The sequence below is a fragment of the Danaus plexippus genome, assembly GCF_018135715.1.
Source record: "Danaus plexippus chromosome 3 unlocalized genomic scaffold, MEX_DaPlex mxdp_25, whole genome shotgun sequence".
NCBI classification, from domain to species: Eukaryota; Metazoa; Arthropoda; class Insecta; order Lepidoptera; family Nymphalidae; genus Danaus; species Danaus plexippus.
This window is the reverse complement of record NW_026869844.1, coordinates 4,453,414-4,464,179: the sequence shown is the minus strand read 5'-3', so window position 1 is coordinate 4,464,179 and position 10,766 is coordinate 4,453,414. Positions and strand designations below refer to the sequence as shown.

Here is a 10,766-nt window from a genome sequence, read left to right as displayed (position 1 = left end):
GAGCAAATATAAGAAGAGATAACTGAAGACGCAGACTCTGCTAGCGTTTGTACTGAATTATAACGTTTTAGAAGTTTTAATGTTTAACAGATAGTTATGAGATCTCACACGACATATTGTTAAGTGAAGTCATCACTGAGGGAGCTCCCGATACCTCCTTACCGTACTAGCGGATCCCTGAAAGAATAATTGACTCAGTAGCGAGGGCTTTGCGAGGGCAGCAAACGAGAACTCTCTCGACCAATGGGCTGGCAGCGCAGTCACGCACACACGCTCACCCCGGCGGGCCCTCCTCACTACCCCCCGGCCCCCGACCCCGGGTCCCCCGGTCCCCCCGGGCCCAGTCCCCTCCCTCTCTCCTCCGCACTAGATAACACTCGATGTGAAGATACCGCGAGTGATAGTGACGGTCTGGCGACGAGGCGATGTTCAGCGGCGACCCTCCGGCCAACCTTTTATTATTATTATTATTATTAGTAAAGTAATCAGAACGATCAGAACCAGCTGTAAGTTAATATTAAGTTATGTTTCCTATCTTTATATTACTGCATATTAAGTGTCCGACGTATCATCATGTTAGTGAACAGTCGACGCACGCCTCCTTCTGTTTTGAGTGTTGTGTCGATGTGATTCATTTGTTAATTTCATTAAGCCAACAAACATCAACTGCCAACGTCGATGTCTCAATCCGTGTAACTTCTCCTGCCTCCTGACACTCGTGATGGCCGCCGTCATCGTTTTCATTTGTGGTCGTCTCCCCGTTGCTCTCTTTATATCGATCGCTTGCGTTTCAGTTTCGGTATGAAAACTCAATTTTTTCTGTACATGAGTAATAAGATTCTATTTGTGTCAATAAGATGTTCTCCTTATTTTTCTTATTTTTTGGGGGTTTAGCTTAAATTAAATAGTGCTCGAAAGTAAAGCAGTCCTAGTGATTTAACTAACGGGATGTCACAGTCGAAAATTGTTTTATCGAAAATATTTTTTTTATACTCTCGTCAGATTACTTTTATTAAAACGAAAACTTTAAATTCAGTTTTTTTTTTAACAATTTTAAAAATCTACAGAATTATACGTGTGTGAGGTTTTAAGAATCGCCTTCTTCATATTTAAATTTAAATTAGCGACATCACATCCTCTGGGTTCAATGACTGAGCGAGCACACAGCAGACGAGCTATGAGCTACAATAAATATTTTATTAATACGAACGTTATCAATGATGTAGGGCCCGGTGTGGTTATCACGGCCTCAGTGTGTCGAGTAAACAAGCTCGCCATAAAGTACCTCGAGCTCCGCCAGCGCAGCGCCGGCTTCCTCGCCTTCATCCTCACAATGTGTACTCTAGTCCTATACGAATTAGATCAAATTTCTTAGTTCAACATTTTCTGTTAATGAGACAATAGTACCAGTAAACGAGTGAAGCTCCAAGTTTGTGTGGATGTTTGATCATGATGTGCTCATAGAAGACGACAGTGTGTGCGCGGTTACGTCGTTCGGATCGAAAGCAAACTCGCGAGCACACACCCTGCAGCCTGTTGACTGATGTGCTATATTTAATATTTTGACAATTCGACTTAACCGAGGAAAATCCGTTTATACTAGGAAACGGTCGCGCCGGCGCCGCGTTGCCTCGTTCCCTATTTGTATTTCCGAAGCGAGCCTTCCGGTTCAAAGCCTTTTTGTTTTATTTACTCTGCGTCTGGTTAAGGCAATTGACACTTATTGATTTTAACCGACAAATCCGAAACCAAATAGGGCATGTTAGAGCTCTAATTGTAGAATTATTTGAGTTAGGAGTTATATAAGCTCGCTTGAATACAAAAATATTGCTTCAACTGACACTTTGTTCTAGATTTAAAATGGAAAATGTATCTTCAATGATTCAAAGAAACGAAGAACAAAGAGGAGAGAACGCAGAGGCCCTACAACTTGTTAAAAATGAGGAACGTTCGGATATGAGCATCAACGACTCAAATACAAATGGCGAAGGATTGTCAACAGTCGTATCAGCGTCAGGAGCGGAAACGGGGGCCGAGCCACACTCAGTGATCACATCGAGGCGTGCTCAAAGAACGATAACTACTGCGGGCCATATAACAGATTCAACGGATATAAGCGACGACGGAGTCAAAGACGAACCTCCAGAACAACCGCCGCTGGATCATGACCAGATGCAGTACCCGTCCAAGATGGAGGAAGTCGATCAACGCTCGAGCGCCACACATTACGACGAAGAAAGGTTAAGACTGGCTGAGGCAGAAACGGCACGATATCTCGCTTTTAAACAGGAGCCCTACAGAGGTTTACAGTCTCCATCTCCCGCCCCACAAGATAAACGACCCCCGCAGTACTCACGACTACCTCCTCCGCGGCCTGCTTATGGCCGAGGGCTGTCCCTGCGGTATGGACCTCCTCACCATGTGATAGTATCACAGGACGGAGAGCCCGAGGAACATCCGCATGAAGTTTATCTGCAAAAAGAAAAAGAACAATTACAGCAAGCATACGTATCAAACGAAGCGAACGCGCAGGAAAATAGACAATATGCCGCCGTGCTCGGAGATCAGGTAGCCGTCTCGTCAGCGCTGGAAATGATTCAAACGACATCTTTGAGTAATCAACAGTCGATCGGAGTGGCCTATCAACAGGTTAGACATCCCAATCACGATTTTACACTCTATCCTTGAACACTTAATCGAATCAAACTAACAAAATGTTATTAACGATCAGGTAAAGTATGAATCGAGAGGTGAAGCCGAGCCCCGGCCGACGACGTACGCCAGCCTACAACCGGTGACGTCGGTACATAGCTCGAGCGGGTACACGTATGCGGGACAGAGTCCTCAGTACGCGGCGGCCGGGTATGGTGCTTACGGTGGCAGCAAAGAGCTGCTGACTCTGTACGGCGCGGGTGGTAGTGCGGGCGGGGCGCCACGGGGGACGACTCGCCCCCGGGACAGCTGCTCTACCGCAGCGACCCCACGCTCTCCTCCTCGTCTCTGAACACGAGGGCGCACGTCGTCTACGGGTCCGTGGTTCCTCAGTCACAGACGGTCTACGAGACACCGCCCAGTCCAAACTCACAGCAGGTAACGCTACTGTAACTAAATATTTTTTCACTTTTGATAGTGGTCGTGTCGTGTCGTGAAAAATATATATAAAATAACACGAAACTCATTACAGATTTTTCACGAGTCAAAAGAGATGTTTTGCAATATATATATACTGATTTCTTTACCTATTTTTTTAATGAAAGTCTGAAAAGAAAAATATATTAAAATAGAACAGACTATAAGTTATATCTCGTGGAGGATATGAAGTCGATCTTTTATGATCCCAGGTGACACTATACACTCACGGGAATACCGTCCAGTATAAAGTGGGCGGCGAGCACTATCTAGGACAGGGCAGCGGAGTGGAATACGTCCCGGTGTCGGGTTACGAGGGAGGTCTGCTGGTGGAGAGCTACCCTGCCGCGCCTCAACCCTGGCCAGCACACAACATACTTAATATAGATGATGGATTCGATCCCAGTCAGAAACTGTTCAAAATATAAATGTTTAATTTTAACGACAGAATCAATATTTAAAATGTACCTTCTTTGACAAGGCATGGCTGGTATGGGGGAGGTGAAGGAGTGCGTGAACTGTGCGGCGGCCACGACTCCTCTCTGGAGAAGAGACGGCACCGGTCATTACTTGTGCAACGCCTGCGGGCTATACACCAGAATAAATGGCGTCAACCGACCACCACTGAAAGGACAAAAGACGAAGCCACAACAGGCTCTCGTAAGACTATTTCATCAGATAATTACGTCTTTAGTGTAATTTTTGCATGATTGTAATATGTTAAAATCAATTATAACATTTTCTCGTAAAGCCTACTAACGGCAACCGTCGTGTCGGAGTGACCTGCGCCAACTGCCGCACCTCCAACACGACTCTCTGGAGGAGAAACAACAACGGCGAACCCGTCTGTAACGCGTGTGGCCTCTACTACAAGCTGCATAATGTGAGTCGCCTCGAGTAGATTAAAGCACCATTCAGTAGTCATTAGCAATAATTTCGTATTCAACAATTGTTAATCTCAGTACATCTTTTGTCATTCAGGAGCTCTCGCGTAAGTTAATGAATGAAATGATATGCAACACACCGTTTACAACTGAGTACATATTATAATAGATAGTTGATATCAATACAACACGCGGTCGAGCATCGATTACAGTAGTAGTAGTGGAGTCATTAGTAGACGACGCGGAGGAAGCCAGGTATCTAATCGGAGCCGTGCAGCAGTTATCAGGGGACTCCTCGGCAAATATTGGGCCTGTATAAAAAATCAAAACACAGGGTCTCATCTAATCTCTCGAGATAAAACGCTCGGGGCTACCGACTGATAGAGAATTATCATCGCGACCACGCATATTCATAATGAGATAAATAATCTTTTATCAATTATCTCCTCGCGAGTAGATACGCTTGTTTAAAGGATGATAGGACTGCGTGACGTTCGATTACGAGGACTTCCCCGTCCATCGGTAGCGACTGCGACTTAAAGGTGTACGTTCTCGCAGGTCAACCGTCCGCTAAGCATGAAGAAGGACGGCATCCAGACGAGGAAGCGCAAGCCGAAGAGCATGGGCGGCGGCGGGGCCTCGGGCGTAGCGCGCGGTGCTCTGACCGGTACGTTGACTCCCCTAGCCAGCGAGTGGGCCGCCTGCGCCTGGGCTGGCGAATGATAACGTATGTGCTTGTGCGCAGTGGAGGCACACTCGCACAAGGTGCTGCCTCCTCTGTTCGCGGCCGTGGAGGGCGCGGCGCCTCTGCTGCTGTTGCCCGCGCCCCCCGCATCCCCCGCAATCCCCGCGGGCCCACGGCGGGACCTCCCGTGAGTACCCCTCACACGCACTCGCCGCATGCCCTCTCGCACGACCGCTTCCACCTCTCACCTAACGCCTAACTGTTTCTGTATATGATTAATCGTCTTTATGGGCTCCACTTCTGCCATCTAGTTGCCAGCACTATTCCTTGATATTCCTCTAACTGCGACGAGTATATGAAGGGACTCTGCCGTCAGCTTCATTTCCACTAACGATAGCTCAACCCCCTTCGGCCTCCTACCACCTGGTACGAGGGCGCCACTCTCAATAATATCTGTCTTGATAAGTCTCTCAGTATGTCTTGTTGTTTAACGATCCTTTTCTTCGTTCCCTAGTTATGTGTCTAATAATCGCACGGCGCATATTTGCACGCGTCTTACGTTATCTAAGTTTGCTCTGGGCTCGAGACGGTGTTTAGTAAGAGTGCTTTAGCGACGAATCTATTGGTGTAAACTGTGTTTCAGGCTATCAACGCTAGATGGCGCCGCTGGATCGGGTCTCTACTCGAGCTCGGGACTCGGTCGCCCTCCATAGTGGCCCTCCGTCATGGTGGGTGATGGGAACCGTGGTGCCCCGGCCGTCCGACCGGCAAGGCTCGCTGATCTAGGTCACTCTATTAATAATTAAACCAAATACCACAATAATATTTATAGTTAAGGACTTGAGTACATCCCGGTGTATTAGGTTGAATGAAAGTATATTTTGTGTTCTGCATATTTGAAGCGTTTCACACACTTAGCTATAGAGCCAAAGATAATTTGTATGAAGATAAGTTTGCTACTTATGTATAGAAAAAAAATTACGACAATGAATGTCACTTTAGTAAAGATTCAACTAAACTGAGGGATTGTTATATAATGCTGAGTGGGTGGTGGGTTATGATATAATATAAAGCTCCGTGTGCTCAACAAGCTTATCCCAGATCATCCTAGCTCATCCTAGCTCATCCTAGCTCATCGTCCTCCTCAAATGTAAGACAATGTAAATACGTGTTTGTTGCGGTGACAACACAAAGTAAACTAATTTTTTAGATGATAGGTAAATACTTTATTACGAATTTATTAATATATTTATACTAAGTTATAGACAACTTTTTGTTGTGTCTGTGTCTGTGTTTGTTAGTATGTGTGTGTGCGTGTGTGAATATGTGTGTGGGTGTGGAGGTGTCTGTGTGTGTATCTGTGTCTCTATCAACACTTTAAATTATCCAATATAAGGTGCACGAACGAGGTCTTTTCATAACAGTCTAAAGTGTATTTTGTATTTTTCTTTTTACTTATAATAAACATCTTGCCAAGGGGTTTGATTTTTCTTTAAACCTGTCCCTGTCACTCTCCCTGGTAAAAACCTTTACACCAAACTGATATTAAAATGTTCATAGTCATTGGTATTTTTGATTTTTTTGAACTATTCCATATATTAATATCACATGTACACCACACAACTTCATCAAAGGGTTCTCTCTCGGTTAAGCCAAAAGCAACATATAAATCCTCAATCCTGTAAGTTATTTACTAAGTCATGCGAGTCATGAAAGGGTATCAGCAAACACTTTGCTAAATAGATTTTATATTTAAATTATTTTAAATATAAAGAAGATATAGTAAATACATCAATATATATTGATAACAAAATTACATGACTCAGCGTGTGATAAGATTTATTATAATTTTAAAGAAATTAAAGTAGGTATGTAACTACCGCTCCTACTAACTGAATTTGTAGAAAATATAGTGCCATCTACAGACGTTGAGGAAACTAATACTTTTTCAGGTAAACAAGAGATGGCAGCACTGTTGATAGAAAAAGTGTAAAAATTAATTTCACAATTATTTGTATGGGATGAATATAGTCAACTACAAACCGATTTAAAGTTAATTCATTTTGTCAAACTTCTTTTTAATTTATTTCTGGTTGTCAACAAAGCAACAACCATGACAGCACAGCTTATTATTCGATTCCTTTGGACTTAGTCCTTACTAGTTAGAGTGGTCCTCCACAGATGTCGCTTTTGTTAATACGCTCTGATATTACTTCATCTATAAGTTTTGTTATGTAATTAATACTCTTCAGAGCTGGAACCCGAAGAGACAAGGTCTATATTATATTAACACGTGTGCTTATGCTTTTACAAATATACTTTATTGTCATTTTAAAGAACCTAAGTTATGAAGTTCAAAGGATTTTTTTAAATTACGAAAACTAACTATTTTGTTTTTCAGCATTTTTTGAATTATGTGAAGGTTTAAATTATTATTTAAACTGAAGAAATTTAAGGTTTTAGTTGTCGAATCCTAAATAGTTCTATTTTCATATATTTTAAGTGTATAATCTTTTATATTGTTTTACAAACGTCTGTAGCATAAAACTGAAAAAAGGCAATAAAAAATTCTGACTACTTTCAAGAAATTGGTAATTACATTGATGATATCATTATTGCAATATAATTATTGTTTCAGACTGTACAAATCTAAACGACACTTTCAGCTTGTTTTTGTTTTATTTGAGATTTGTATTAAAATGGTTCTCAAAACTCAAAGTTACTTTTCTAACAGTTGGGGCGGGGCTCGACTAAATGACGGAATAAATTTTTTATCAGTAATATGTAAGTACTTGTATCTGTCACCAATGTTTACCTTAAAATGTACATAGACACGCGAGCTCACAACCGGATAGTAAGATTGTTGTGGATGGTACCTCCATTGTCATTGGGCCCTGTATCAAATATTTGGGGCTCGTCTTGGACAGTCGATTGACGTTCCTGGAACATTATCAGCGCTTGGCCCCAAGACTGGTGGCTGCAGCTAGAAGTCTCGGGCGGATCCTGACAAATATTGGCGGTCCTGATGGGGCATGTCGACGACTATACATAAACGTCGTGCGCTCCATGGCACTCTACGGTGCATCGATATGAGTGGACTCTCTGGGATCTCGCAGCTTGGCTTTACTGTGACGTCCGCAACGAATCCTAGCGCTTAGAGTAGCTCGGGCGTATCGAACGCTATCTTATGATGGTGCCTGCGTCCTTGCTGGTGTACCACCGTGGGATCTGGAAGCTGAGGCTCTCGCGGCGGTATATAGAAGACGTGCTGAAAGAGTGGGTTGGCCGTAAATTTGGCTCTCTCACCTACCGTCTGACACAATTGCTGACAGGGTACGGCTATTTCGGTCGGTATTTGTGTCAAGTGGTACAAAAAGAGCCTACAACCACGTGCCATCACTGTAGAGATGAAGAAGACACAGCACAACATACACGACAGAGATGTCCTGCCTGGAACGAGTTTCGGGCGGGTTTGTGCAAATCGTTGGGCCCGACCTCTCTTTACCAGCTCTTATTGCTTCAATGGTCGGCAATGAAAAGAGTTGGCAAGCCGTGTTTGTATTCGCCGAAAAGATAATGCTTGCAAAGGAGGCGGCAGAGAGGGAGAGGGAGCAAAACCATAACTCTCTCCCTATCCGTCGTAGTCGAGTGGGTCGACGATTTAGAGCCTACATGGCACCGTCAGTAGCCTCGTAGAGTCTTTCGTCGTCAGAGAGGACTAATGCGTGGCGGATGGGGGTTTTCTGCCACCACTTCTTTCATCTAAGGTCCTCGGCTGTTGTGCGCCTTTATTGGGTTCCGGAGGTGAAAATATTCAAAGTGTAGTATCACTTCTACAGCAGTGGGTCCAGGTACGGTCAGCCGCTGACGAGGCTACGGTGCGTTTTTCGATCCCGCGGTCTCGTCCGTTCTTTTGCGGAGCGCAGGAACTCACCGGGGCTTAGTGGGTCGGGCTGCCTCCTTCTGAGTTTGTTTTAACCATCCCCACATGATCAACACCCTGCCCCCGCAGGCTTGCTATGCGTTGAGCACATTCCTCGGTATACAAAAAACAAGTTCGAGTTCACAACAACAGTATCACATACGAGTATTGAGACATATTTAAGCACTTGTCATTACAATATAAGGAAGCACCTATTATATATTGCTATTTGATTTAATCTTCATGGATCTCGGGGTGGTACTTTTCTCTGAGATATTTATTTATAGAGCTATGTAGAATCAATGATGGAGCTGGTTGGTGCAGCCGCCTGCTGGTTCATTCGGCAGGACATGGAGACAGCACTCGTTCTAAGGAGTAAGCATGGCAGTACCTTTAAATCTGACTGGCTTGTTCACAGTTTTATTATATTTGTATATACTTTAAAAATTCTCCTCTATTTAGTTCCCAATGAACATTGTGTTACCTAATTTGTTTAATCATCTCCTGTCAATTATCTTAACCTCACCATATGTTTGGGTTAAAAGTTGACTAAAAAATCGATCGTTAGGACTCTTCTGATAATATATAATACTTATTTTAAAACTGTTTTTAGCCACGACTTATCAATAACAATACTTTTAAACTAAATTCGTATATGTTAATGAATAAAAAACATTCAGGAACTATGGACAGATATTTATTACAATCAATTAATCAATCAAAGAGTTTTGATCAAGTCATTTAAACGCTTCAAACTTAACTTTACTCAAATAATATTATAATATGATTTCAATAATATTTGAAGTTAATAATTTAATATTATTTTAAACGAATGTTAATTCAGAAGACGATCCGGCCACGGTCTGTGAGACGTCAGTAGGTAACATGTTTCACAAACGACGGGGCGAAAAATATACATATACATAGATAGATACTGTTTATAGCCAATACAACAGATGGAAACAAAGATCCTCAAACAATGATTTAAGAAATATCAAATGATTTTATTTCAAACTTATTTAGTTTGCCCCCTGGCTTCGCTCGCGTTTTGTTTTGTTTCAAACCGATTTGAAGAACATTAAATTGTTTTTATTATTTTATTATTAATCTTCATTCAAATGCGAAATCTTTAATATTTTTGTATCATGTCTGTCATGCTGTTTGTTTGACTCTGTGTTTCATGAAATATCGTAATCGGTAAATGTATCATGAGGATTGTTCTCACTCACTCCGTGAAGAGACGTGGACAAAGTCGACTGTTTTTCAATAAGTCCTTGTATACAGTGTGTGATGTTAGTTGGGGAGAGAGTTGTCATTGTAATGGTCGATGTGTGAGATTTCAGGTAGTACTCTCCGCGGTCTCTATTTTCGACCGAAGCCCGTGTCACGTGTGTTATCTCGTGAAGCCTCGACGTTCGCTCGCCTCATCTCATCTCCTGAAGTCGATTGATAACAGACTTTAGGATTGTCGATAACATATCGACACCGTGTCGGACGAGCGACAGTTGGAGACGGGCAGATGTCGAGGACTAGCGCCGTGGCGGCCCCTGGACCCGCGGACCGGCGGACCCAGGGACCCGGGGGAGGTGAGCGGTCGGAGGGACCGAGCCGTGTTTCATTAGAGCAGACGGTTGATATATTATAAGTAAGAACGTATCGACGAAATCGTCTCCTCGATAAGTGGGCGTGCGGACGACACAGACGTCGCTGATACCTTACACACACCCACATCCGATGAAAAACGAACTTTATTATAATAGACTTTGGTCCACAATACGACGGCAGTCGGATGGAGTTGGGTCACTTGTAGCCGCGAGCGTTGATCCGTTTCTATAGATGGGATGATGTAAACTTTTCATCGCGTCCATTAAAGTTTGGACCTTATCCTGTGTATATGGAGAGTATAGTTCGGGTCGCTCCCCGGAGGCCGCATGTGTCCGAGTGTTCCCGGGAGTCGGTGGCGAAGGGCTAATGTGTATCCGATGTCAGCGAGCGCCACTAATGCGGCCGGCGCCGGCGCCCGCCTCAAACAAAAATCTACAACATTCCTGCGTTTAGGACGCGAGTCTTTATTCCTTTTTTATCGGCTCATGAAATAATAGAATAAGTACAAAGCGGCCGCTGGACCCGGCGACCGGCGACCGGC

The 10,766-nt window shown here is 43.6% G+C and overlaps 1 protein-coding gene across 1 annotated transcript; it reads left to right on the top strand.

Annotated features, from left to right (window-relative positions):
* The first annotated feature begins 611 nt into the window (after window positions 1-611).
* LOC116768994 (uncharacterized) lies at window positions 612-6,176 on the top strand. The gene is given in 10 exon segments (XM_061526777.1): window positions 612-799; window positions 1,854-2,649; window positions 2,732-2,933; window positions 2,936-3,090; window positions 3,342-3,534; window positions 3,611-3,789; window positions 3,881-4,012; window positions 4,572-4,680; window positions 4,759-4,885; window positions 5,342-6,176. Coding segments are annotated over 9 exon segments (1,956 nt in total). The 5' UTR covers window positions 612-799; window positions 1,854-1,860; the 3' UTR covers window positions 5,412-6,176.
* Window positions 6,177-10,766: the final 4,590 nt, after the last annotated feature.